Raw genomic sequence first — 22,080 nt, 5'->3', positions numbered from 1 at the left:
CTACTCACTTCCTGCCTTGTTTTTTCAGCCAGCATAAGCATGTTACAATACCCTACTATAATTTTCCTCTGTTTTTTTTAGGGATTTCTTTAGCCATTTCCTGGCCTGGCATGGCATGGCAGTTGTGGCCTCTTTGTGATTTCAAATATTATTCCTTTTGATTTCATTTTAGATATCTACTTATTCTTCAGCCACTGTCTGTCTGCCAGTGTTTCCCTTTGTCCTAACCCAGAATTTCTATTTCTCTATTTTCTAGTTAACAGCATGTTCAATGTCATATTGATGTCAAAATGCATTTATTTCAACTGCAAATTGTATTTATTTGGCTTTTCTGGAAAAGCGTTGCTTAACAGTGATTACAAATTTTAAATCTCATGGTAATGTCACAAAGTTTTTATCAAAGCACAAATTGATAGTCTTATTTTTGAAGGAGTGTTTAAGCATTTCCTGACTACTAGCTCTCTTCCTTCTGAGACATAAAATGGTGTCAGTTGTTTTTATGATTATATCAGATATTTATATTAATGTACCCTCTTACAAACACCATTTATACTGCTTTATATCTTAGTTTAACAGTCTCCTCAAGTTTCACTAACAAAGGCTGATATACCATTGTACCACAATGTCTGTTATTTTGGGTTTCTTAATGTTTCCTTTTTTAAAAAAATTGAATTATTGAATTGGATTTTAAGAAAGGTTCTAGGTTCAGCACAAAACTAAGTGGAAAATACAGACTGCATATACCCACTCCCCCAGATACCCATATTCTCCCCCACTATCACCATCCCACATCAGAATGATACTTTTTTTTTTTTTTTTTTTTTTTTTGAGACGGAGTCTCGCTCTGTCGCCCAAGCTGGAGTGCAGTGGCACAATCTCTGGAGTGCAGTGGCACAATCTTGGCTCACTGCAATCTCCGCCTCCCGGGTTCACGCCATTCTCCTGCCTCAGCCTCCTGAATAGCTGGGACTACAGGCGCCCGCCACTACGTCCAGCTAATTTTTTGTATTTGTAGTAGAGACGGGGTTTCACCGTGTTAGCCAGGATGGTCTCCATCACCTGACCTTGTGATCTGCCCTCCTCGGCCTCCCAAAGTGCCGGGATTACAGGCATGAGCCACCATGCCCGGCCAGAATGGCACATTTTTTACAGTTGATAAACCTGCATTGATACAGCATTATTACTCAAAGTTCATAGTTTTACATTAGGGTTCACTCTTGTGTGTTTGGACCAATGTATCCATCATTATAGTATCATACATACAGCAGTCCCTCCTTATCTGCAGTTTAAGTTTCCACAATTTCAGTTATCTGATACCAACCAAGATTCAAAAATATTAAATGGAAAATTCCAAAAATAAAAAAAACTCCTAAGTTTTAAATTGTATCCCATTCTGAGTAGCATGATGAAATCTGTAGCCACCACACTCTGTTCTGCCCTGGACATGAATCTTCCCTTTGTCCAGCATATCCACATTGCATAAGCTGCCTGCCCATTAGTCACTTAATAGCAATCTTGATTATTAAAGCAACTGTTGTTGGTATCACAGTGCTTGTGTTCAAGTAACCCTTGTTTTACTTAAAGCCCTGAAGCTCAAGAGTAGCAATGCTGGCATATTGTTATAATTGTTCTATTTTATTATTAGATATTGTTGCTAATCTTTTACCATAATTTATAAATTGCCTAACTTATAAATTAAACTTTTATCATAGGTATGTATGTATAGGAAAAAGCATAGTACATATAGGGCTGAATACTATTTGAGGTTTCAGGTATCCACTGGGGGTCTCGGAACACATCCTAAAAATCCTCTGTGTTCTGCCTGTTCATCCCGTCTCCCTCTGATTCCTGGAAACTACTGATCTTTTTACTGTCACAGTGTCATATAGTCAGATGAATGAAGTCTGTATCCTTTTCAGATTGGCTTTTTTTCCTTAGCAATATGCAGTTAAGTTTCCTCTTGAGTCTTTTCATGGCTTGATGGCACATTTATTTTTAATGCTAATATTCCATTTTCTAGATACAATACAGATTGTTTATTAATTCACCTACTGAAGGACATCTTGGTGACTCCCTCATGTATAAGGAAGACCTCCATCCACTTTTCTCCTTCCATACATCCCATTTCTCCTTAGTGCCCCTGCCATAGGAGCCACTCAGTATCTGCCTTTGTTTGCTTCCACATATTGTTGACCGACACCTCACTGACCCTAAAGTCTTCCATTTTAGCAATTATCACAGCCCTTAGTATGTATCATTATTATCAGCCCTACCCTAGGTTGCAATTAATTTTATGTTTCTCTTCCACTAGAATGTGAGAGAAAGTTGAGATTTTAAAAATTCTTTTCATGTCTTTAGAACTTAACTCAGCATTTTAAATAAAACAGGTGTTTAATATAAATACTAAATGAGTGAATACAGTCCAACACACAAAAAAGATATTGTCAGCACTTCTTAAATACCTTGTGTACTTCAGGCATTTTTACTGACAATGTATATTTCTGATTAAGGCACTAAAAATCACAAAACACAATGAAATAAAGTATATGTATGTCTATTTTCAGATATAACTAATTCCCAACCTATGGTTTTCCTTCATTTCAATTTAAAATTAAGAGAGTCAAATGTATGAATCAGGCTTACTGATTATTTTCTAAATCTTAATCCCCACCAATTTTTTCAGGCTTCATTTCTATGACATTTTACAGATGCGGAGGTAGAACTTGGGCTTTGATTCTGAGTACTTACCTTTAATTACTACAATAGTATTCACAGTTTGCATTAAAAGACTTTGTTTTGGCCCGGTGTAGTGGCCCATCATGCCTGTAATCCCAGCACTTTGGGAGGCCAAGGCAGGAGGTTCACTGGAGCCCAGGAGTTCAAGACCAGCCTGGGCAACATAGTGGGACCCCCATCTCAATTAAAAAAAAAAAAAATTAGCCAGGCATGATGACACATGCCTATAGTCCCAGCCACTAGGGAGGCTGAGGTGGGAGGATCACTTAAGCCCAGGAGGTCAAGGCTTCATTGAGTTGTGATCATGCTACTGGACTATAGCCTGGGTTGACAATAAGATGTGTCTCCAAAAAAAGAAAATTTTTTTTTTTTTTAAGTCTCGCTCTGTCACCCAGGCTGGAGTGCAGTGGTGCAGTCTGGGCTCACTGCAACCTCCACTTCCTGGGTTCAAGCGATTCTCCTGCCTCAGCCTCCCGAGTAGCTGGGATTACAGGCGCCCACCACCATGCCCAGCTCGTTTTTTGTATTTTTAGTAGAGATAGGATTTCACCGTGTTAGCCAGGATGGTCTCGATCTCCTGACCTCATAATCTGCCCACCCCAGCCTTCCAAAGTGCTGGGATTACAGGCGTGAGCCACCGCGCCTGGCCAAGAAAATTGTTTTTACACTGTATCATCTCATTTTATTTCCTCAGTCGATAAGGAGATAGAGAAGGTGGAGAAAACAGAAGCCTGTGCACTTAATTGATATCCTTCAAAGTTCATAGTACAAACGACATTCCTGGAGCTAATATGCCGTCATTCTGACTTTTCTAATACAGTGATATTTCTCTGCTAACACACTAGCCACTGGCAATTCTGCATTTATATACTTGCTTACTTACTGCCTTCCAGTTGGCAGCACTATATATTTAAACATAGAAATTACTGAGTAAAGATCTGTTATGTTATTGCTTGATCTCTTATTAAATGAGATTCTGTTTAAAGTGTATTAAGTGGGAAAAGTAACAATTGTTTAAGTCTTTTTCCAAGCCCAAACAGTGAACTATTCTGAATTTGAGATTGTCCTCTTTCCTAAAAATGGAATGAAAAGTCTCATATTATTCTGCACAAAATCTGCCAGAGTAATAAGAACTTACTAAAGAGTATCCAAGTGTTTACATAAGAGTATGTGTTGGTCTTAGGTTTCAAGGATGGTTGTTGTAGTGATTGAGTGGTGCTCAAAGAGGCAGTTGTCACAAAGCCAACTGAGGAAGAAAACCCAGAAGGACAAAATCTTACAAGGGTTTTAAACACTAGACTTAAACCACTTTTTGTGGAGGATATGACTGTGTTTTATTTTTGGCCTTCTCCAAAACTGAAGAGAGTAAAATTTTGTTGTTTCTATTTACGTTTTATGCCCCAGCCTCCCGCTGACCACTTGTTTTCTGGTCCATTGGCAATCATATTTTGTTTCTTGCCATTTGTACTTAGGAAAGTCAAAATAGTAAGGGCCTTTAAATAAAGGTGAAGATGCTGCAGGCAGTAATTATGTGTTTTTTTCCTGCATGTAGTAGGCTCTCAACAAATATTTTTTTCAGAGAGCATTACATTTATTGAATGCTTTCTCTATGCCAGGTGTCTGGCAAGGCACCTTCATTACACATTGGCTTTGTTTTCAGTCAAGTACAATTAACTATCCAAACTTTTTTCTTTTTTAAAAGAAAGAAGGTTTTCTTTTTTGTTAGCTCATTTTATTTTATGCTTAATCCATGATTATTTGTTTTTATATGCCATTTTATAGCTTTTTATAAACAAGAATTTATGCCTATTTCTAAATATTTGCTATTCTTGGCCTATGACACTGAGGACTTTTTTCAGTTTATACCGATACCCCTGTCATGCACTTGCTAAGAATGTAGGAAAGTATAAGACACAGTGGTGTGTGAGGCTTTCAGTCTACACAGACCCAGGTTCAGCCCTGTCTTTGCCCTTCAGGATCTCTGCGGTCTTGGCTGTGTTGTTACCTACTCTGCACTACCTCATCTATCATAGAGAGTCAATGATAATGCTTTCCTTAGGGGGAATTAGGAGGACTCATGAGACCTTTATAAAATGTATGACTAGTTTTCAGGCATATTATAGGTACTTGATAAGTGATAGATATTTTTGGGGGGTCGGGCAAGAAATTAAAGAAAGTCTGTATAGAGTGTCTTGTTTTGTGGTAGTTTTCAGTCTGTTTTATTATGTTGAGAAAGAAAGTGTATCTCAATATGAACTTAAATAATTTGAAAAAGCATTGCATATATTTACAAACATTACAATTGTAAGTGTGGTTAGTTTTGAATTACGTGTGAGTTATTGATCCACATTGCTTTAAACTTTCTCAAAACAGTTACTTTTTCTGCATATCATTACTGATTTCACTTTTGGTTTGTTTGTACCTGCTGGAGAAACTAAACCATCTCTTCAGACCACTCCAGAATAGTTGTGGGACACATAAAGGTTCAGACAGAGAAGTCAGCTCTGCCTCATGTGGAGGTAATGCTATTCATCAAGGATGAATTGAGCAAGTTGGGGAAACGTACCACATAGCAGCTGGCCCACTCTTACAGAAACCCTGTAGATAGAGTAAGCAGGATTGTCTCTATTTTATAAATGGAAGAAATAAAGTTTCAGTGAAGTTGGGCAGCTTGCCTAAATTCACCATATTATAAGTGACTAGGCCAGTGATCTAATCTAGTTCTCATTCCAAATCCATTATCTTTTCTTAGGTACTACTTACCTTTGCTTTTACCTTCCCTAAATCAACTCTTTAGAATGTGGCTTCACTATTTTATTTTTAAAGCATAAACATACTTCATTTCAAATGTAGGTAGATACCAAAACTCAATAATTTTTCTTAATCTTTCACTTCTTACCTCATGTCTCTGCCCTGCTCTGATAGAATAAACATTGGGGAAATAACAGTATTACAGATTAGTTTTTCATGTTCAATAAAAGTTTACTGTGAAGTTCAAAACTAAATTCTTATTGTGTCAGATCCTTACTACTTTGTTTTTAAATCAGCTTGTGTAATTCTTTTCTACCTACTTTAAACTGGCTGTAGTTATTCAAAAGGAGATTTAATACTTAGCATATCTAATTGCAAATTAAGGGTATTTCTAAAAGTGTGGATTTTCATTAGCAAATTAGAGATACTATTATCTGAAAGCAGTGAACTTAACTTATTTGCTGTTATATTCCTAGTGCAGGTGCCTAGCATAGTCTCTGGATATCTGGCATTTAGTAGATGCTCAGGAAATATTCATTGCATGCAGTGATTGGATGGATAGATAGAAAGATGAAAGAATGTTAGCTTCCTTATTTGTTTTGCAAGTAGAATATTAATACATTATTTGGCTTCCCTTATATATTGTATAGCTTCTGATAGCTTCAAAAGTTTTAACAAGTTATAATAACAGGATTATTGCTCTGGTCTCTATCTATCTATATGTTTATATCTAAATCAGTCTGTTCTACAGGAGTTCAAGACCAGCCTGGCAACATAGCAAGAGCTTGTCTCTTCAAAAAACTTAAAAATTAGCCAGGCATGGCAGTATACTTCTCTAGTCCGTAATAGCTACTCCAGAGGCTGGGGCAGGAAGATTGCATGAGCCCAGGAGTTTCAGACTGCAGTGAGCTGTGATCATGCCACTGCACTCTAGCCTGGGTGACAGAGCAAGACCCTGTCTCTTAAAAACACATAGTAAATAAATAAATAAATGATTAGTCAATCAATCAAGCTTTTCTGGAGACTAGGTTATGCTGATCTTCTAGTATACTTAAAACTGCTTCACTAGAGTAGTAGGAATACTTTACAATATGCATCCATTATGTCTCTTGATTTTCAAAACAATGGCCTTTCAAAACAAGTGTCTTGTAATAGAGTACAGACTCTGCAGCTAGACTTTTGGGTTTCCAATCTTGCCCCTCTAGGGAATCACTGGTAACTTGTGCAAGTGACTTAACTTCTCCAAGTGTCAATTATTGCATCTGTAAAACAAAGATAATAATTGAACCTTTATAAGAATGTCATAGAAATTAATTGAGGTAATGTAGGTAAAGTTCTTAGCATGTGGCCTGGCTACAGAAAGCTTTAATAATTCACTGTTATCTTAATCGTATTAGTAGTAATAGCTGCTTGATATTACACATCTGCCCTTCTGGGCTGTAATTTTCTCCAGAGTAAGGACTCAGTTTTGTTTCTCTCTACGTGCTCCCCTAGCATAGGGCCTGTCGTGAATGAGGTACTCAGCGAATAATTACTGGATTGAATGAAGCAGTCAAATAAATTTTTTCAATCAAAAAGTTGTTTTCCAAATGACTAAACTTAAGCTCACAGAGGTTACCTGAACTGGTTTTAAACAGCTGCTATAAATCAGTCTCATAGATTATATCATTTAATCTTTAGGCAACTTGGTGAAAGGTTCAAATAAAGCCCCAGGATTCAAACCTACATCTGTGAGTCATGAGATCAAAAACTTTTCCACAAAATTTTCCTGCCTCTTTACAAAATATATAAGAATTCTTTCTTGGTGAATTACTAATATATAATTACTTTTTGAGTTATAAGGTGAATTGATTAAGTCTTAATTACTTGCTAGATCTCAAAGAAATCTGTACATAAAACCATTATACTGTTCTCAGTATCTTAGCTTTTTGAATTTTTAAAGAAAAAAAGGACAGCAGGTAACTGAAGGTAAATATGAAAAAATGAACAAATAAGAGTCTGAACAGATACAGAAAGGGTAGGATAAGTGAGTGCTTTACAAATGAAAGCAGATGTATGAAATTACAAGCTGTCATAGCAGCAATGGAAATGAAGATGATAAAGTGGTTCCTTACATAGATTATAATTATTCATTTTGCCCAGTCCTGTCTCCTTTCCCCATAGTGCTCATAGGAGGGGGAGAAGTAGGAAGTTATAGCAAGAAATGGTATTCCAACAGCAGAAGAAAAAATAATCTAAAAATCAAAGATATTTCTAATTATAAATGTTTAGTTTTTGATTTGTGTTGTTTCTATTGAATCACAGTTGTTTTCTTATGGAACATTTTTCAAGTAACTGATTAGTGAAAAAGCTTCAGTTGCAACCACAGAAGTTAAAACTGTAAAGTTTCTTCACAGTCAGTGCTGTGGAGGCAGTCAGTGTGGTTCACAGAGCAAGCATTGTTAATGGGCCCGACTGACAGCAGTGGCAGATAAGATTGTCAAGATGTAAAGTAGTTTACATAGACCTGCCTGAAAAGATGTGTTTAATAATTACACCCATAATTAGGTTGATTTGAAAAAAAAATTAAATGACAGGCTACAGAACACATTTAGACTTAACCTATGACAATTTTGACACTTTTCCTCCAAGAAATGCTGCTTAGGTATTCTCTCCCTAAATCTCTTGTTACTTTAGAAAAACAAATAATTGGAAGAAATTCTACTTTTTTAAATTTTGAATTATGTAATATTTACCTATACAAAAGAAAACGTAACAAGTTATAATGCATAATAATCAAGGTAAATATTATTTCATGAAAATCTTAAACTGGTTCTTTTCCATTCATATAGCTTTTATTACTAATTTCTAAGTAGAAAAACAGGAGATGTTTAAACATAGCCATATAAATGGCAATAAATATGCATGGTTCTGAGAATTTATGTTGCAGATGTACACATATCTGTATATGAAGTTCTTCTTTCCAATACCCCCTGAGGATAAGTGCTAATACTTGAGATTGCAGTTAACAATACAATGTGTTCCTTCAAAGGCAATTTGGTAAAGATCCCTTCTTCCTACTTCCTTTTATCAAATCAGTTGAGTTATTGGTTTGCTTTCATTGACTCTAAGTTGTTAGTTTTTATATTCTCAGCAATGCAGAATATCTTAAATAGTATTGCATCTGAATTATTTTTTCTTCTTATTTAGTGATCTCTAGTAACTACCAGACCTGTCTCGGCCTTCTGATGCATTACCCATTCATCGGGGATGTACACTCACTGATTCTTAAGGCCCTGTTCCTTAGAGACCCAAAGGTAAGCTTCCCCAGTAGGGTATACATAATTTTAAGTTGGGTGAAAAATAGGCTTCTCTGTGTAGAGTCTAAGAATTCCGAATGTGGAATTTGCCTAATGGTAGATGAATTGCCTAATGGCAGCATTTGCCTAAAGTTGTAGGCCAAAACCCACATACCTCATTGGCCAGCAACTCAGCAGGCAAATTAAGTGGACCTTGCCATGAGAAACTGGAACACATGTCTCTTTTCCCACAGAAGGTTGTTCTATGCTTTTCCCTTCCTCACAAGTCAAGGAAATAGTTGAGGAACTACCTCTCCTTATAGCCAAACTGTATTGTCATTGGTACCCCACACAAAAGTTGATTTATCCAAGTAGAACCTTGGGGGCCATATGAAGATCAAGAAAGTAGCTTTATACAAAGGACCAGTTCTATAAGAGTGGATACAATGAAACACTAAATTATTTCATATTATCATATGTATTAATATTTCTTATTTTGGGGGTTGAGTAATAAAATAAAGATTTAAACAGACTTTAACACTGATTTCTCTATTTGAGCGTAAAGCAATTCCCCAAAATTTTCTTTACACTTGAGAGAAAAAGTGTGCTCTTTTACAACTAATGTTATATTTCTTGAAAATAAGAACATTTAATGATCTAAAAAAATCTGTGAATCCTTGCTACTTTTGAGCCAAACAAAAATATTGGAAGAAGTATAAGAGAGAAAGCTTCAAACACGAATATCAGAATGCCAGGCATTGGATGGTAATCCCAGCCTTTGGCTCTTTGGCAACCCTCCCAACAGTCATGTTGGCAGTTGTCGAACTGTCTCTGAGTCAGTCAGTCTGTCTGTGGGTTCCATTGCCAAAGCTGTGTCTGATCGACTTGGGCCTCCAAGTTTAATGTAAATTTAGATTCTAAAGGATTTCTGTCCTTTCCTTGGTTGTTGACTTCAACCTTTTAGTATATCCTTTATTCTTTGATTGATTTAAAAGAATTTACTTCCTTTTTCCTATATCTGTTCTGTAAATTTATGAACTTTCATATCATTTCTCTTACACAAAGCAGTTTCATTAAGCATCAGAAATATAATCCATTATTTCTCCGATGTATAAGGAAGCATACTTTTTTCTGGTAAGGCTTATGAATCTGACTATGAAAATTGAAAGTTCCATATTTATATTTTATATACATATGTATTTGTAAGTTGTGTGACTATGTACTCCCTACCCCCCCAAAAAAAACCCACAAGATGACAAAATATCTGTAAAATAAGACTAACGAATGAGGTTACTGGTCAATGAGGTATGAGTTTTGATCTACAAACTTATGGCAAATTCTATCGGCTTAGCATTAGGAATTTTTAGAATCATACAGAGTGGAAAACATTGCTAAAATAGCAATTTGAAATTTCTACTTGCGTGATTTGTTTGTTTTAATTGAAGGAAGAAATGAATATGTTATCAAAACCTATCGATCTTGGTAATTTTTCCCTAGCTAAATATGGTTGATGTTTCTGTGAATCACTCACTCATCCAGCTTCAGAATTCTTTATTCTAAATTCATCAGTGTTTATTAGTGGAACCTAAATGCCCTTTCATGTTAGTATGATTTTAATGGAGTACTTTTTATCTCAATAAAGTCGTGTACATATAATGAAGCAAATTCTATAAGCGTTAAAATATAGATTCTTTAAGGTTTAAGAGAAAAAAATAATAGCGTATCTAAAAAAGGGAATTCCCCACCTTCACATTCAGAGTCTTACCAAGTAAAAACATGATCAGTACAATGACCTTAAACTGATATTCCTGAGACATAAAAAATTGGGTATGATGCGGGAGTCATGTTTAAAAGGCTCAGTAAAATAAGTTCATGGAATGATGATATCTATAGGAAAAGTAAAGAAAGCTGTGTAACCCTTGAAAAGGGGCTTTCAGATGGCTAACCCTACAAAGTGGTAGATATAGTTAAGTGTATATATGGCTGACTCATTAACTTCATTTTACAGAATTTAAGTAGTAACTAAAGTCACTTGACACATGCGTTAATATGGGCCTGTGGCAGTAGTGTTCTGTAAGGAACCTGAGTTAGGAATTGGGACCTTGGGTCAGACCTTGGCTCTGCCACGAACATCTTCATTATTTTGGAAAAATCATGCTTGCTGTGCCTTGGGCTTCTCTTTTGTAATATTTGGAGGTTGAATTAAATTGTCTCTGATGACCTGTGTAAGCAGAACATCCTTTGTCTTTGAAGAACTGACTTTTTTTTTTTTTTTGAGATGGAGTCTCACTCTGTCACCAGGCTGGAGTGCAGAGGTGTGATCTCGGCTCACTGCAACCTCCGCCTCCCAGGTTCAAGTGATTCTCCTGCCTCACCCTCCTGAGTAGCTGGGACTACAGGTGTCCACCATCACAGCCGGCTAATTTTTGTATTTTTAGTAGAGATGGTGTTTCACTATGTTGGCCAGGATGGTCAAGAACTGACTTTGAATTGACGCTGGATGTCTCTCAGTCACTCTGCCAGCTGGGGACCTCCACAGAAGGCAACATTCCCGCCTAGGGCCTCACTCAGCCCTGGGCCTGCCTCAGGAGGCACCCCATCCACTCGGCCCGCCAGACCATGCCTGGTTTGCACACCAGCCCGGATCCTGCGGCTGCTGTGACTGTGTGCTCAGCTGCCAATGGGGAGGGGCAGTGCGTCAGCAAGCGAGTGCAGGGTCTGGCCAGCTGTTCTGAGTGCCAGCACAGACGCGGGCTCCATGCAGGGCTTGCAGCTGGACCAGGTGTGTTGCAAGCCACTCCCGTGGTAGACTCTGGCATCCAGATGAGGGGAACACAGTGGTGCCCAGGCAGGGGTGCCCACAACCCCGAAGCCCCAGAGGGGATGTTACAGCATGCTGATTAGCTCATTTAGTCCTTCTGTCCGCAGCCCAGTGGACTGCAGCATGTTAACAGCTCTGTCAGTCCCTTGCCTCACTCAGGCTCATGGCTCTGGGGCTGGTTCGGCCTTGCTGCTGCTTCCCATCACAAGGGGTCGCAACCCTCTGCCAGCGGAGGGCAGAGGACCACAGTTGTTACAGCCTTTGGTGTACCCATGTTCAGTGGATCCCGAGTTCTGGTCCTGCATCCAAGAACAAGATCATGCTGACAATTGAAGGATGAGGAGGGTGGAGAAATATCTTATTGAGTGATGAAATAGCTCTCACTGGAGAGGGGATGCAAGGGTGGTCCTCCACCCGAAGTTGGGTGGTTTCTCTCCATGTGGCTAGGTCCAGGACTTTTATGGGCTCAGAATGGGGAGTGTGCGCTGATTGGTTTGTGAGTATGCAAAAAAAGGCTAAAACAAAGGCACCACTTAGAGGTGGGCACAACAGTGTAAAAAACCAATTAGGAAAGGTTAGGTGTAGGTAAAATAGGTGAAGGGTGGGGATCAATCAGAAAAGCATGCCAAACAGGAAGACAGGTTTTCAAACCAGTCCGTGGATTTACCCCAGGACTTGTAGCTAGGCTTTAAACTGTCTTTGGCTGGAAGGTCAGGTTTCATCGGGGACCCATCCCTGTCTGCTTAGGATTCATCTGCTTCCTGCCACCATTACAATGAACTAACGAGGTCCAACACAGTGCTGCAAAAGTAAAGTGAGAAAAACAGCAAGTTTATTTTATAGAAATCCACAAGTGGACAGGGTTTTCAGTGTTGTTAATGTCAGTTATAAAGTCATAAAAGAGGCTATTTATGCAAAGGGGAAAAAAAAGAGGGAAAGATGGTACTAATACCCCTGCCTATAGCCTCTAAAAATTCAGACATCATAGTGCTTTAAATGTTGTCTATTAATAGCAACAGTGAAACACTCAAAATACTGTAATCATTCCTGAATCACATAGATAAGAGTAAGTATATAAACACACAATTGTCAATGAAATTAACTAGTAGAAAGATGAGATTTGAAACATGAAACCATACTTTCCCATTTCCTAGTTTCATGTGACAGTAGTGTTGAATGCTGCTAACAGGTTCAATAAAATAAAAACAAGGAACTCTGAGCCTTAGTAGGTTCATTGTAAACCTTCAGAAAAGCACTTTATCCTACCATCATCCCTAAATTGCTCAGTGGAGAATACATTCTGCAAGTATAGCTTGAGACATAAGGTTCTAATTGTTTTATATCAGAGATAGCCTTTACTGTGGAAAGATTTCTTATTTGAATAGATAGAAAAAAGTAGGCCTAAAAACTATAATAATAGGATCATACTCCTTCATAGTTTTCCAAGCACTCTGACATTAATCAACAACCCTATGAGGTAGGCAGAGCGGGTTATCTTTCCTCACTTTTTTTCAGTAGAGAGAGGTTAAGTTTATGTGGCTTTCCCAAGGTCAAAAAGCTTATAAGCTCCCAAGCTAGCTAGAGTGGCATCATGACTGTTCTGTTCATTCCCTCCTCGGATTCCTGGTGTCTGTTCTGTATTCCCCATGAAACAATTTCCAGGTTCAGATAGGACATGTCCTCTTTTGAGTCCCCACGGCACCTTGTATATATGCATGTGTGTTTTGTCAGTTGTTTACGCCTTAGGACTGGATCCTGCTCATTTTTTAGCACTCAGCTTTGTGTCCTGCATATCTTGGTATAAAGGAAATAATGATGGAATTGATTTCTGATTCAAGTGCCATGCCTCATTCCAGTTCACCACACTGACTCTAATCTAGTTGGACATCACTGATCTAGCATATTTCTGGAACCCATGTTCACATTCCACAAAAGCCATAGCCAATGGTATATTTTTCAGCTGCCATTTTTATCAAGATAGTGAATTAATTATACAGTTTGAACTTAAAGAGCATCTAGTTCCTTAATTTGCTATATATCAGAATTATTTAAAATCCTGCTACTACCATCATATATTATGGAATACAGAAGACATAGCAAAGAATCTAGTTAATTTACTTCCCTTAGGCTGTCGGAGTTTTAGAACTGCAAAGAACCTAGACAGTCTTATCCAACTTCTTTCATAGATGAAAAAGTGAGAATAAAGATGAAGCTTAGAGACTTATTCAAGGTCACACAGCTTTTTAGTGGCAGACCAGCAATTGAATCCCCATCTTCAGACCACCTTTCCATGCAGCAGCTGTGGCTTTATTAGTTTTAAAAATAGTGGACGTCTGCTTACATATTTCTCATACAAATTCTTCATCTGTAATAAATGAAACTGCCATATATGTAAGTGGCCCAGGAACTAGTTGAAATTTTTGAAAATGTATGCCTTATGAAGACTGGATATGAAATATCTGTTTTTAGCATCCTATACTCTGCACATGGTAAATACAACTTCTGTACTTAGCTCTTCAGACCACAGCCCTAATTCTCATTTTCTTGTCTTTATCATATTAGAACTACTAAGCAGATTTCCAAAAACAATCCATGAAATGAAGTTAGAGGGATAGAAGGAGGACAATCCGAAAAATATGAAGTGATTAAAAAACATTGTTCTAGCTAGTTGTTCACATTCAAAAAAAATTTTAAAACCCAATTAGAAACAAAAGTCATAGAAAATGTGAACATATTGTGTTCCTTAAATAACCAGATGTTCTTTCCTTCCTGAAGGCAGTAAGGGCTAGGAAAAAAGGTTTAAAACTATTGTTTTAAGTTAACTGTGAATTTTGCAAATCTGTTTTTACCCTTTAGCAAATAAAATTCTAATACAGAAACATAAGCAAAGTAATTTTCATTTTTTGGTGTTCTCTTATTTGTGTTGTGTGTTGAAGTGTTAACCTTATCATAAAGACTTATTACAAATGAAATACAGTACATGTATTACCATTTTAGATTATGCAGTAAGAATTTGATGGCTACCGTTTGTTTTGAAGACTAGAATATTTGGGAAAAAATATTTCTAGTAACTTTGCAAGCAGTCCTTTTAGCATTGACTGTTATTGTTTATGGAAGAAAATTTCTAGAAATAAGAATTTAATTTCGTAGTCATTCTTGTACAAAGAAACACACTATAAAAATATAATGTACAATGTACAATGCTTGGCCAGTTCTGATTTGGTTCATGCTTGAGGTTATATTAAATTTTGTCTTTTTAAATTATAAAAAGTCTGAATTTCAAATTTCAAATTGTATATAGGTACTTAAATTTTTACTCATTTAATTCCAAGAAATCTCACTATACATACAACATTTTTGTCAATATCAAATAAATAACTTTGGTAAAATGTCATATCAAACTTGAAAAGTAGTGGATGGATCTAAGCCTGCTGCCAGTCAGGTGACAATTTTAGAAAATGTTCCTTTCCTTAATGCCATTGTAATCTTTTCCTTTCTGAGCAATAAAGAATCTAAAAATCACGTATAGTGACTCTTTGAGGATGATGCACTATATCCATTAATTTACTTTTCATAATGCTTCCAGCAGAGGGTCTATTCAGATTTTCTAGTATGTTACTAATCCAATTTTTTGTGATGATTTTATGTTACAGAAAGATTGTTTGCATTACTCCTATTTTCATCTTTTTTTTTTTTACTCCCAAAACTGGAGCATTTCTTAGAAAACTGCCATTCTTCAAATTATTTGTTTTTGTGTTTATTCTGTTTGTGACATAACAAAAGCTGTTTTTTCTTTGTTTCTGAGCTGTGTGACTAATATTTCCTTTTTCTTTTCTATCACTAGATCACCACCAATTGGATGTTTAGTATAGTTGATATTTAGGTATTTAGTGACTAATTAGGTGTATTTTCACATCCAATCAGAAATAAAAACTTTTTGACATAGATTAGCATTTTTTAAAAAGTTAAGTTTTACTTCTGAGTAAATGCTGGCTCTAAAAAAAAGATTTGTAAGGAATAATATGAAAATCTTTATTAAACCAGTATTTGAAATTTATTATTTATTGCTTTCAGACATTTTGTAATAAGAATCATGTGTTTCTCAAAATACATTAAGGTTTTCCTAGGGGCCTTAAATAATTTTGAGTTAGTTTTGTAGTATTTTGAATTCATTAATTTAACCAATCCTTATTGTGTATCTTCTGTGCACCAGGTACTTGTTAAATTATGGTGATATAATGGTAAATAAAAAATATATATATGGCTCTTACCGTAATAAACAAATAAGCAAGAAAATACTTACAGATTATGATGTGTTATAAAGGGCGCAAATAGGGTAATAATATGGCCAGGCGTGATGACTCACGCCTGTAATCCAGCATTTTGAGAGGCAGGGGCAGGCGGATCACTTGAGGTCAGGAGTTCAAGACCAGCCTGGCCAACATGGCAAAACCCCGTCTCTATTAAAAATACAAAAATTAGCCAGACGTGGTGGCAGGGACCTGTAATCTCAGCTACTTGGGAGGCTGAGGCATGAGAATCGCTTGAACTCAGGAGGTGGAGGTTGCAGTGAGCCAAGATTGCGCCACTGCACTCCAGCCTGGGTGACAGACCAAGACTCTGTCTAAATTAGAAATGTGTGTGTGTGTGTGTGTGTGTGTGTGTGTGTGTGTGTGTGTGTAAAATAAAATAATAAGTGGGGGTAGAATCTGGGCTGAGAGAAGACCTAATTTAGGTAGGTTGGTCAAAAATCCCTTCTGAGGAGGTGCCGTTTCAGGTGGCAGCTAATGAAGGAAAAGGAACCAGCCAGGCAACGAATAGAGAGGAGAACCTCCAGGAAAGGGAATAGCAAATGCAAAAGCTCCAAAGCGGAAAAGAGCTTAGGCTATTGGTGAAACTGAAAGACCAGTATCATTGGAGCCGGGACCAGGGGAACGTGACTGAGAGTGGTTGATGCGCTAGGGAGGGCTTACTATTAGTTTGTTCTTCCTATGCAGTCTTACCTGATGGATAAAAAGTAAACTCATTTTTAAGATCACAGTTTGAAATTTCAGAAAGATTACGGGATTCTTGGTGATTCTTGGCAATGATTAAGACTATTATAAACTACTTTTGCTCTTAGCCAGAAGTTCCAAGTAGTCTTAAATGAATTTCTTCGTTGGTAAGCACACTCACTGATTCACACCTCTTGGCCGTCACATGGTCAGGCCAATAAGTTATTGTTTAAGAATACTGTGGCCACGACTCTGAATTCTTTTACTTTGATCTTTTAAGAAATAATCTTAGCTGCCTTCTGTATACCACCAGTCTCGGTCAGTTTTGCTTTCATTTGTGTCAACATCATGCTCCTCTGTGTAGTTGAACCCAAGGGAACCAGACCATTCAATTTTCTTACCTACCAAACTGAGAGCTTCACTGCATCAGGTACTAGATCTCCAACAGTACTAACCCAGTGTCTCCTGTATGAGAAGTTCACCCTGCTGCGTTTATTCGACAAGTCACTTCATTTCTTGAACTGTAGAATGAGGAAGCTGGACCACATAATCTAAATGGACCCTTTGGGGTCTATTTTAGCAAGATTCAATTTGGTTCAACTGACACCACTGCAGAAAGAATAATCAATTCAGACTTAAATGGTCAGAAAGTTTCTCAGAGGAAAGAGGCATTCCAACTGGGCTTTGAAGAATTTGCAGGGAGATATTATCCCAGCTTGAGAGAACAGAGGAGGTAGAATTCCTAGAAGTTTCTGAAGTAAGCAACCAGGCAGGGCCGGGCGGTTCTTTATCCAGAGTCACTTGGTGACCCCCTCAGAGACCAAAAGAACGACTATATCGCCCTTAATACCTTGTATATTTGTAAACACTAATTATTAGAAGTCCATGAAATGTGTAAGGAGTCTTTATTTAATAAATTTTTATTTGGCATTAATTTGTATAATGTTTCATGTTATTATTCAACATAAATATTTTCTTTGTTAGTGAAAAGTCAGTGTGAAAAAGATCTCATCCAGTGATCTTTATTTAGCTTTATTGTGTATAATAGTTGTTCATGGCAACAATATTTGCTGAAAATAACCATGTCTTTATTTAGATCTTTAAAGTCAGTGTGGAGATGTTTAGTAATTTGTATTTGGGGCAGCTTGAGAGAGCAATGAAACTTTGTGGAAATGATTGCTCGGCATGTTTTAGAAGACAAGGTTCCTTTAGTGAGACACAACTTAAGTCATTAGAATCGTTATTTATTTTTCCTTAAGTAACTAGAGAGGAGACTAAAATCCATGGGTTAACTTGTTCTCATTAAGCAAACTTTTCCCAGTAAGCAAAGAATAATCTACAAACCAATCACCTCCTTTTTATTTGATGTCTTACAAGTAAGGAAAATCTAGGTTACTGGGGAGAGATATTTATTTTAAATAGACTACTTAACACTTTAAAGCTATCGGTCCTGTGCATGTGTGTTCAGAAAGTCTCTATGAAGCCCCAAATGGAAAAGTATTAAAATGCATTACAGCGAAATGAATGTGATATATCCCTGAGTTCAAGGAATCAAGTGGCTGCCCTCCTTTACCGCTGACTTGCTATTTTACCCCCAGGGAAATCATTTAACCTTTTGCTGCCCTAAATTCAGGTTCATTAATTGTTTTTTGAAGGGTGATGGGTGGCTGATAAGGCCTTAATTAGCCTATAATCTCTAAAAGTCATTTCCAGCTCTAGGTGCTGTGACTACCTAGCTAATCACTTATTTTTCTTATTATATATGAAATAGTTTGTTCAGAAAGGGACTTCTTAGTATTTCTGTGTCATCTTAAAGTTATGATTTAAATAAATTGAAAATTACAAATCATAAGTTATGAAAAAATTATAAACTTAAAACTGACAGAACAGAAAAAAACCATCACTTTTTTTAATATAGTAGTTATGGCCACATAAATATTTTATTTGCCTCTTAAGTATATTAACTCAGTAATATATTATTGCTAATTTAAAATGTTAAGTATATTGATTTTATAGGAAGAAATGCCAATATATTCAAGTGGTAAACTGTATAACTATAATAATCAGCTACTTTATTTAAATACATGCTTTGACATTTTATCTGTCCTCTCTCTCCAAAAAAGCGAAACATTTTATCATGGAGAATTTTAAAGTATATTTCATCCAGTTCAAGCACACATATGATTACTATATTGGGAAATGTAAGTTAGTTTATCATACTGCAAGATTTTCTCTATACCTCGGTACTGACTGGACCATTCACATGAACCTGGAGTGACCACTGTGTACGCGTGGGTGGGCCTCCAAGCTCCTCCTGACAGAGGCCAGTATGGCACTATGAAGGAGGTTTTTCTCTGACATTTGATGCATGAGTATGGTCCTCATATGCTGATAGTTACTCATTTTCCCAAGTGTCTTAATATGATTTGGAAAAGATCTTTATTTACCTAGCTGTTTTTTCTGGTTTTGAAGAGGAACTTTGTAGTTTCATTCCCCTACACTGTGTCTTTCTCTAAAACACTATTTTTATTCATTTAGCCAAAATATACTAAGCTCCTACTATGTACCAGTAGCATCCTCGAACCATCTTTCAGAAGTCTTGGTTGAAACACGTAAAGATGTATGAATAGGATTTGTGGCAAGTGAGAATGAAGCAGGAAATTTTCCCTGACCCCTTCACGGGTGGGAGCTGGTATGCCCTCTCTGGAGCTAGCTGGCTGCTTTGGCACTGGCAGAGGCAAACTCCACTCACTTGAACCTGTTGCACTCAACCCCTTGTGGGAGGGCGCACTTGCAGGAGCCAGGGTGAGTGCTTTTGGGCACCTGAAGGAGCAAAACTCCATGCAGGCCCCATCGCAGCATCTAGCAGGGAGTACCCCCCCCAACCCTGAAGCCCCAGAAGGAGTGTTACAGTCAACACTCTTTTAGCTTTGCAGACTGCGGACAGCTTAAGTGTTAATAGCTCAGTGGAGGGTCAGTGTGACAGCCTTTTGCATCCACACGCTTGGTATCCAAGCTCTTGTTTGGCATCTGGAAAAATCAGGTCGCACGGCTGAATTGAAGGGTGATGAATGCAGAGGATTTTATTGCTGATGAAAGTGGCTCTCAGTGGGAAGGGGAGCTGAGAAGGGGATGGAGCAGGAAGATGATCTTCCCCTGGAGTCTGGCTGTCCAAAGCGACACCGTCAACCCATCCCTCTGAAGTCAAGCTGCTGCTCTTTGACGTCAAACCATCCCTCTGAAGTCAAGCTGCTTCTCTTTGACGTCAAACCATAGTCTCCAATGTCTAGCTGCTTCTCCTCTTTTCTTCCTCTCCCCTCTCTGCTGGCAGAGCCTGGGGATTTTATGGGTACAGGGTTTTTTATTGGCATGGGATGGGGAGTGGGGCAGGCCATGGGTGGTTTTGGAAAAGGCAACTTTTCAGCGGGAAAACAGGGGTGTTTGGGCCACAGCTCCAGGTTCAAGGGTGGGTCCCTCACCAGGGACCTGCCCTCTTCTGTCCAGAATTTCCCAGCCACCAGTCCCTATCAAAAGGAATATCCACTTGGCTGATTGCTCATCCTCCTTTAAGTCTTCAGATCCAGGCTTCTCAGTGAGGTTTACCCTAATCACCCTGCAGACCTCCCTGCCCCCATCTCTATAGTAGGTAGTTTACTGATTTTGCTAGTGCTGTCAGAAAAGCCAAGTCATCTCTCCGATACAGATCCAAACTGAGCTTGCAAGGCTGATATGTAAAGCCAGCATGTCTCTTTCTCAGTCTGCAGTGGGGCCTAGAGCAGCTACAAGACTGACATCCATCCTCACGCCCCCAGGTTGATCCCATTCACTTTTGGTGGCAGGCTGTTAGGGTCTAGGTGTTTGTGTTTCCCAAAATTCATATGTTGAAATCTTAACCACCCAAGATGATGATATTAGGAGGTGGGGCCTTTATGAGGTGATTAGGTCATAAGGGCTCTGCCCTCATAGTTGGGATTAGTACCTTTGTAAAGAGACCCCAGAAAGCTAGCTCACCCCTTCCACCACATAAGGAAACAGTGAGAAGGCACTATCTATGAACCAAGGAACGAGCCCTTAACAGACACCAGCTCTGCTGCCACCTTTATCCTGGAATTGTGAGAAATAAATTTGTTCTGTTTATAAGCCACTTAGTTTATGGTATTTTATTATAACATCCAAACAGACTAAGACACAGACATGGGAGGCCACATCATTACCAGATCACTTACAATGAGGAAAAAAACAAGTTACTTAACTCCATATACCAACATGCTATACACCTATGTGGAAAACCCAGTCAGAATCATAGCTCTCCATGGAGTACCTGGTATCAGGCAGAAGCAGATAGGAAGGCGTATTTAGTGAAACCGGACTCTGAGACTCTTAAGATACCTACTTCACAGTAAGGGTAGTCTTACTGGGGTCCTGGAAATTACACAGTCCATTACCTACTAACTCAGGCCGTCTTTCCCACTGGCTCTGCCCATATATGCCTCTCTGACTCTTTTCTGCCTCCTTGGCAAACCCCTTTTGATTGACATCTTATTTCGTTAGATATATATTAAACATATAAGGGATATGACATCTTCTTTTGTTAGATATGTATTAATTGTATAAGGGATATAATCAAGTCTTGCTAACCTGGAAACCACCTAGTTATGGGGGGTTTGTTTGTTTGTTTGTTTGTTTGTTTGTTTAAAGAGACAGAGTCTTACTCTGGCCCAGGCTGGAGGGCAGTGGCACAATCATAGTTCAGGGCAACCTTGAATTCCTGGGCTCAAGTGGTCCTCCCCATAACCTCCCGAGTAGCTGGGACTACAGGTGTGCACCACCACACCGGGCTAATTTTTTTTTTACTCTCTTGTAGAGACGGGTTCTTGCTTTGTTTCTTAGGCAGGTCTCAAACTGACCTCAAGAGATCTTTCTGCCTCAACCTCCCAAAGTGTTGAGATTACAGGCGTAAACCACCATGCCCAGCCCACCCAGATTTTTGAGGAAGGCTTTGTATACCTTTTCTCAGAGGCAAATAGTGTTAATTTTGGAATTTGACTGTTTCACAATTCTTAGGTACACCTCAGATTTACTTCTCATTATTATTAAAATTGGTTTCTGAAGAGGCAAATTGGAAATAATTGTTTCCTCCCCTCACTCACCTTGTTAGGGATACTGATACTTTAACGTCTTTTTACTCCATGGTTCTTCAGTAAATTAAGAGTTTAGTTTTCAGGTTTTCTCTGCATACTACTATTTTTCACTTTTTTGGACAGCCCCTTCAAGTTTATCTTCAGTAGTGTTTACTGAAAATGTGTTGAAGATATATGAATTGATAAAGCTGAAAGCTCTATTTCACTAAATCGTCAGCCCAAAGTCTGTCCATCATCCTGTGAAAAGTTGGAGTTGTTAGTGACTTGATTTTTTCTGGACTTTTCTTGAGGTTCTTATTGCAATATAAGTGTCTTATTCATCAATTCTCTCTTTTTTTCTACAACAGCGATAAAAATAG

At 37.9% G+C, this 22,080-nt stretch overlaps 1 protein-coding gene across 11 annotated transcripts in view; it reads left to right on the top strand.

The window, feature by feature from the left end:
• TBC1D5 (TBC1 domain family member 5) overlaps window positions 1–22,080 on the top strand; it is a 590,707-nt gene that overhangs the window by 448,431 nt on the left and 120,196 nt on the right. For all 11 annotated transcript variants that reach the window (XM_032143402.2, XM_058433544.1, XM_058433546.1 and 8 more), the window contains one exon: window positions 8,677–8,783. In XM_032143402.2, coding sequence (XP_031999293.1) covers window positions 8,677–8,783 — 107 coding nt within the window. The remainder of the gene's footprint in view (window positions 1–8,676; window positions 8,784–22,080) is intronic.

The sequence above is a fragment of the Hylobates moloch genome, unplaced genomic scaffold (assembly GCF_009828535.3).
Source record: "Hylobates moloch isolate HMO894 unplaced genomic scaffold, HMol_V3 SCAFFOLD_22, whole genome shotgun sequence".
Classification (NCBI taxonomy): Eukaryota; Metazoa; Chordata; class Mammalia; order Primates; family Hylobatidae; genus Hylobates; species Hylobates moloch.
Note: the sequence above shows the minus strand (reverse complement) of the source record. Positions and strands in the feature narration are given on the sequence as shown.